This window comes from Xiphias gladius, chromosome 14 (genome assembly GCF_016859285.1).
Source record: "Xiphias gladius isolate SHS-SW01 ecotype Sanya breed wild chromosome 14, ASM1685928v1, whole genome shotgun sequence".
NCBI lineage: Eukaryota > Metazoa > Chordata > Actinopteri > Istiophoriformes > Xiphiidae > Xiphias > Xiphias gladius.
This window is the reverse complement of record NC_053413.1, coordinates 15,086,289-15,093,269: the sequence shown is the minus strand read 5'-3', so window position 1 is coordinate 15,093,269 and position 6,981 is coordinate 15,086,289. Positions and strand designations below refer to the sequence as shown.

The window sequence follows — 6,981 nt, the reverse complement described above, 5'->3', positions numbered from 1 at the left end:
GTACTTTCATGTGTAATGAAGTACTTTTACACTGAGATATTTGTAGTTTTACTTAACTAAAAGAGTATAATACAATACAACACATCACTGCCGTCTTTACATTTTGAAAATGAATCTCTTTGCTGTCAGATATTCCCTCCAAGAGTAAAGGCGTAAAATATCCCGCGGAGACCTTCGTGATGCAACCTGGCCAAGGTCAGCGGCTCCCAAATGTTTACCCCTCACACCCAACTATGTGGCTGGAGGAGTTTGGAGTGGGTGGGCCCTGCGATGATGTGCTCACAAAGTCCACACTGTCCAGGCAATCCAGTGCACACCTAGTCCAACCCCTTCTCTCACCCCTCAGCTGCCTACCTTTCTCCCCTCCTGCACTCCCCCGTACTCTTCTTCTGCTCCTCTGCCAGGGTGAGTCACTCGCTAGAAGTCGCTGCCTGAGGAGTTTTCTGGAGAGGCTTCGCCCTGTCTGACGGTCATCCTTCACAGCCACCATGGTTCACAGCAGCAGCAGTATCTGCAGGGTGCTCCTGCTGTTGCTCCTCGGCCTCCTGGTAGCCTTTGTACACACAGGTAAACGACCTTTTGAATCTGACTGATATTTTCATTTCATTTTTGTTACTAGGTGCCACCCTGCCTGCTTGTGCTGAAACTAAGTATAGTAGAAATGTTCTACGACAGAGCATGCAAACAGTGTAATTTATACAAAACATCTGGCTGTCTCACTTGAAATGAAAGATGGGATGTGAGAGAAATCGTTTTTTTAACCAATACAATGACAGCATCTTGAATCCAGAGTGCTTCTGAATGATGTCACTAGCCTCTTGTTATAAAGAAAAATAGCTCATTTTAAGTCAGTGCGGATCTTTTCTGCACCCTCACATTGTGTCCTTTTAAGTTTGTGTAACATTTTAGAATGGGTCGGTTTAACATTGGTTTAACATATTCTAAAAGCTTATAGTTATTTGCGTATCAGCTGTATGTGCAGATAAACAGGCTGATGTTTATTCCTTGCCTAGGAGTCAAATCAAAGGTGTGTGTGTATACGTGTCATTTTTGCCCTCTTTTCCGCACACACACACACTCACTCACTCAAGTTTGGATTTGTGAGTCTGTAGCCAATGTAAATGATGCAGTTGTTGAAGCTCTGAGAGCTGTGAAAGCTGCTCTTTGACAAACAGGATGACTCAGTTGCTTTCATGATGTCTGATGTTTGTATGAAACTGAAAACTGGCTGCCCTCTGACTCGAGCTAGGCTGAAGGGATTCTGTGTAGTATTGGTTTGGGTTTGAGGTAGTGAAACATCCACAGGTGCTGGGGTTTATTTCATATGTGCGAAGAGATTTTGGAGGTAGTAGTAAGAAGCAGGCACAGATGAAATGACACTGTCTTCATCCATTTTTTGTGATGTGGAAAGTGTTTACGACCAACATCCACCGGTTCTCAGAATCTCTGTGCTACTCGATTTGGTAACAGCAGAGCAGCTCTCGTGCCCGGAGGTCATGGTACAGGTCAACATGGCAGTGGGGATACAACAAGTCGACGATCATATCCTATGGAAAAAAAACAAACACAAAAAACATAGCTGTTAACTGTCACCTTTTATATGGGACACAAAACGTGCTGTTATAGAAAAAAAGGGCTGCGACCCAAAAACCATGTCATGGCTTCTAACACTGTGGTGCTCTGACTTCCCTACACCTTCCTAAAAGTAACTTGTGGCCTCTTCTTGCTTTGGATTGTACAATTTTAAAGTAGAAACATATTTTCAATCCCTCGTAATAACTCAGGGATACACTTTTTTTGACACGTTTAACCAGAATTGACCCCAGTGGAGATTTTTTGTTTTTTAGATCATAAGGAAACACAATTATCTGGAATCTCATTGGTTTACTCACCAAGGGTGAGGGTTGATCACTAGTTTTGTAACCAATTCTACCAACCAAACACTGATCCTACTCTATTCATTTCAGAGTAAAATCCAAAACTCCCTGCTCATTTGTCAAATATTATGCTATGGAAAATGCGACCACCACCTGTGGAAGTTAAAGGGGGTGAAGCAAGGACACACGACACCACAGATGTCATGTTCGGGCTGCACCGCTCGTGGTTTCAATGCTTGGCAAGGTTGCTTTTCACACACACCCGTCTACATGCTTTGTCATCTCTCTGGCTGGTGTGAAATCCTGACCGAAGAGGTCTGAGGTACAAATAATTGGCCCTCTGTGTTTTTTAGTGTCTGAAATCGGCCTTCCTTACAGTCTGCCAAGCTTTTATGAGTCTGGACCTGTGTGGTGTAAGAGAAGGCGGGTTCTTGACTGACGTCTGGACTTAAGTGTGACCCAGTGCAGTGATTCCCAACCGGCGTTACTAATGCCATTACCAGGGGAGAGGGCTCAAATACTTAAGGAAAAAAAAAAAAAACTCAACTAAGTCAATGGGGTAAAAAATAATTGTGATTCAGTTAAAACATATATATATGTGTATATGTGTATATATACAGCCAAATAGGATTACAAATCATTGTGATGCCAAGTTTCTACTAAATTTAAAATAAAATGTGACCTGTAAGTGAACCTCAGTCAGCAGAAACACATTCATACAAATGAGAAGTTGAAACAGGCAGCTAAAAGTTAGGGATAAACAGTTGGACATAGTTAGCTGAAAATAATGAATAAAGACTTGAAATAGTTAAAAGCAATGAATGAACAGGTGTCCTAGCTTAAAGCATAGATAATTCATAAAACTAGAAAACTAACAGTCAACATAGAAATAATAGATAAACAATTAAACTAGTTACCTAAAACTAATGAATAAACAGCCAGAAGTAATGAACAAACAGTTAAGTCAGTTAAAAGTAATTTAAATGTTTAGCCTCTGCTGCTCCAAACTTGACCAGAGCAACCAAACAATGAAAATCCAGTTAGTTGCATGAAACAATATTGTAACAATAAACACTGATATATAATTAATAGTGTTACATAAAATCCGGGTTATAATCCATTCATAAGAACATTTTTGGAACATGATGGGTGGTGTTGATTGAGTTTGGGGGGTACTTAAGCTGATCTGATAGGACTATGCAGGTACATCGGTCAAAAGAGGTTGGGAACCACTCGCAGTGAATAAGAATCATGTTTTTTTCCTAGAGGCTTCAGAAATTACAAACTTGAGTTAACCCCTGTTTGTGGAAACAAACACCAACGGAAAACATCATGTTATTATTTTTTGCCTTCTTATTAACTCAAGCCGTCCATAAGGCACAGCCCTTTACACACAGAGACTATTTAATAAACAAGTTTGTTTGACATCCAGTGCCCAGTCAGTGCCTGGTTTGGGCCTGGCCAGTTGTTACTGGTTGCAGCCCGCCGCCCTGCGTGACCGCACAAGCTGCCTTTTGTGCCCTCGGCTGAAGGCCTCATTGATGGCCGAGCTGGCCAGAGGCCCGGGCCTCCAAACCTTCAGCCAGCTACGGGACAGGAGGCTGCACAGGACTCAGAGTCAACACAGCGGCATCAAAATACCGAAGAAGTGCACATCAGAATTTAGAGGATACCACAGCTAACAAGCTGACATTAAAGACTTGTGATTATGTCATATGCACTGGTTTATGAATAATCTTTTCATGTTTTCTGCTTTAATAGAGACAATAAAATGAGGCTGCTTTGATAATAACACAGAAAAAAAAAGCAGGGAAAAGATGTGAAACGGGGTTAAGGAGTTTACCAAGGACGTCAGAAGCTACAAAGTAAATATGTAGGGTTAAATAAGCAGAGTGTAAATATGTTTTGATTACGGTTTTGTTGGTATGCGTAGAGTTGCGGATAGGATAAGTGAATCAGTGAGTGTGTGAATGGGTGGGCTTGTGAGGGAAGAGTTTGTTTTTTCAGTGGAGATCAAGATCAAATTTTCCGCCGTTCCACTGGATTTCAAGCGAAAAAGCTGCACAGCTGTTCAATTGCCCGAGAGACAGCAGCAGCCACAATTACAGAGGCATTTCGGTGGTTTCAGCTGAGCATTTCCAGAGGTTAGAGTCGTGTTAGGAAACACAGAATTGTGGCCCTGAGAGAGACTTTGTTTCTCTGGCTACTGCGGAGGTGTGAAAAGTCTCAGGGTAACCTCACGCACGGATGGGAGAAATGTCAGAGGACAATTTGGGATGGAAAGAGAATGAGGGAGCAGAGAGTTTTACAGAAACTGAGACACATCATAAGCAGTCAGCAAGTCTCAGCCTCCCCTAAAGCTGTTTGTGCTAAAGCATAAAATATCTACTACTGCTCTGAAATAATCAACCAAACCTTGGTTGAAGGAGTTTTTTAGGTAGTGGACAAGCTCGGTCGAACCCCTGTGGAAAACACGTCGAGAGGCTACCTGTAGCTCACACGGACAAAATGTTCATCCTCAACAAAGACTTCCTTATGCCCAGGTCTGAGCCGTTGACCCAGTGAGACAAGAGAGAGACTGTCGGAGTCACTACAGACGGGGCCATGTATGCAGCTATGCCTTGCTTTCCCCAAGGCCTCAGTGTCCTGGGACAAGTCAAACACCTCGTCAGTTAAATTAGAAAACATACAGCGGGTCGATACTGCGCAGCAGGCAGTCGTTGTCAGAACAGGGATTAAGTGATTTTATGTCCACGTTAAACAGAAGCACAAGTGGTGACATTTTTATTTATTTTTTTCCTCACTCCTGGCTCTGCAGAGACGGTCGCAGACCCTGCCTCAACATCCAGGGACAACCAGGACACCATGTCTGGAGAGCCACCCAGTGACATCACCACCAAAGACCCTTTCCACGACATGACAGAGCAGTCCTTCACCAATGACTACGAGGACAGCACACACTCCCAGGCCATGGACGAGGAGGAAGGTAAACTGACACAACTGTATCCACCAAGCGCAACCACCAATTTCTTATGTATTCATATTATTAAAACGGTATCTATGCTCGTGTGCGTGTGTGTGTGTGTGTGTGCGCAGGGGTTCTGGGGCCGGGGGCCATCACAGCCATCGTTATAGCCGTCTTCCTGGGAGCGTCTGTCCTCCTCGCCCTCATCGTCATCACACTCAGAAAGTTCACTGCATCCTAGAGTGAATGCATCCCATCTCGTGAGTGTGTATGGTTGTGTGGGTGTTTGTACGCCCATGCGTGTTTGTGTGTCTTCTGTCTCTCATCTCAATCTTTCGACTCCTAACTCCTCGTCTTTCTTCGCAAGATGAGTTGTGACTTTTGCTTTGCTGTGGATGCTGAAAACTGTGGCAGGTCCCCTGACTGACTATTTGCAGATTTACTCCTGTAAACACACTCTAACTGTTGCTCAACATGTCCACTTATTCCTGAAGGTATAATGTTAGAAACTGGCTGGCTCTTCCAGTGGAATTCGTAGCATGACCATGTCATTTTTATTTTGTTCAGCTTTTTACTTTATTTTTTTCAAAATCTTAAATGCATGCTCTAATGTTGTGGGCTGTTTGTTTTCTTGTCTTGAGTGTTTGGTGTGAAATATCCTGCATGTGTTTGCTTTTAGTTGTACATGAAGTGTGTGTGTGTGTGTGTGTGTGTGTGTGTGTGCGCGTGTGTGTTTTTGTGTGTGTTTTTGTGTGTGTGCGTGTGTGTGTGTGTGCTTTTGCTTGTCTGTGTCTTACTTTTCCCATTTAAGAAGAAAGATATTTGAGATTTCTGTTCGAACATATGAGGTTTTTTATTAGTCTTTCACATTGATTTTACCTTGGGCCAAAATAATTTCTAAAATATTCCCTTGGAGCCCCCCCTTGTACAAGTTTTGAAGTTTGTATTGCACCATTTACAAGCATTTGTAGAGTCAACATAAGAAGAAAACATTTTCTTTTAAAAAGGCTCCTTCAATGAATGTAAACAGAGTAGTTTGGTTGTTTATTTTACCTGCAGAGCAAATATGAAGTTAGAGTGAGGATGAATTTGAGTTGTGCACTCAAGTGAGTGTTTGTAGTTTTTTGTTGTTGTTTTATTCGCAGAGGGAAAATTATTTTAGTAAAATTATTTTGTCTTTTTCTGTTTGCCTCCGAGTCCTCAGCCATACGGTTGGATGTTGCCATGGTAATTTCACTGCCCAATGTTTTTATTTTGTTTTATTTTCAGATTTAAATTGAATAAATAAATCAGGTGCCAAATGTCTGTGACTACTGTGTTTGTTTGTTTTTTTAACACGACCACTGTGTCAACACAGTAAACAGAACAATATTTATAAATTGCTTACGCAACATTAATTTTTCATTCTCTCCAGTTTTTTAATCTGTGCCTGTAGTTACAACAATAGAACTGTGATCCCTTTATTCTATTGCTGTTAGTTTTCCATTAAGATGTACTTAAATAAATCAACTCGTATAAAAGGGTTAGTGTGCCTCAAATAACTATACAAAAGAAACTCTCTCCAAAAGCACATGGAAGCTCTTGTGGTCCCAAAAACAGAGAGGAAAATGTAATTTTGAACGAGAAGAGATTTGTGTTCATCCACAGGGACCAGTGGCCCTTACTTCATTCACAACAGTAGATGGCAGTGCGGCTAGCAGCTTCATTTCCATTCAGAGAAAAAGCTACGTTTTTTTCCAAATTTGAAAGTATCCTCGCATCATTGTACACTAAACCTTCCTGGTTCAATCCAGTTCAAAAATATGCCACTGCTCACTGATGAGGGTCAATTCAAACTGTTCTCCCCAAACATGATCATCAACACATCTTGCATTTTATGTCTGATGAAAGGGGGCAAAAACATTTTCCCACACTTTAAATACAGTTAAATCATCTCAGCACATGAAACCAGGAAACACTCAGACACAATCACAGTCAAAATCTGCCTCTGTAGCTTCCCACAGACTTGAAGGAAACACTTTGTACACCTCGGTTCTCAGTCTTTTTGACATAGACCAATTTCTACAGATACACTCAGACTAATAGCAGTACTAGTAACAGTACCAGTATTTAAATCGCAGTACTGGAGTCATCAGGTTT

At 41.7% G+C, this 6,981-nt stretch overlaps 1 protein-coding gene across 1 annotated transcript; it reads left to right on the top strand.

The window, feature by feature from the left end:
* The first annotated feature begins 142 nt into the window (after positions 1-142).
* On the top strand, positions 143-5,578 carry snorc (secondary ossification center associated regulator of chondrocyte maturation). The gene is made up of 3 exons (XM_040144200.1): positions 143-567; positions 4,696-4,863; positions 4,974-5,578. Exons 1-3 carry the CDS (start codon positions 489-491, stop codon positions 5,081-5,083), a joined length of 357 nt encoding a protein of 118 aa, XP_040000134.1. The 5' UTR covers positions 143-488; the 3' UTR covers positions 5,084-5,578.
* Positions 5,579-6,981: the final 1,403 nt, after the last annotated feature.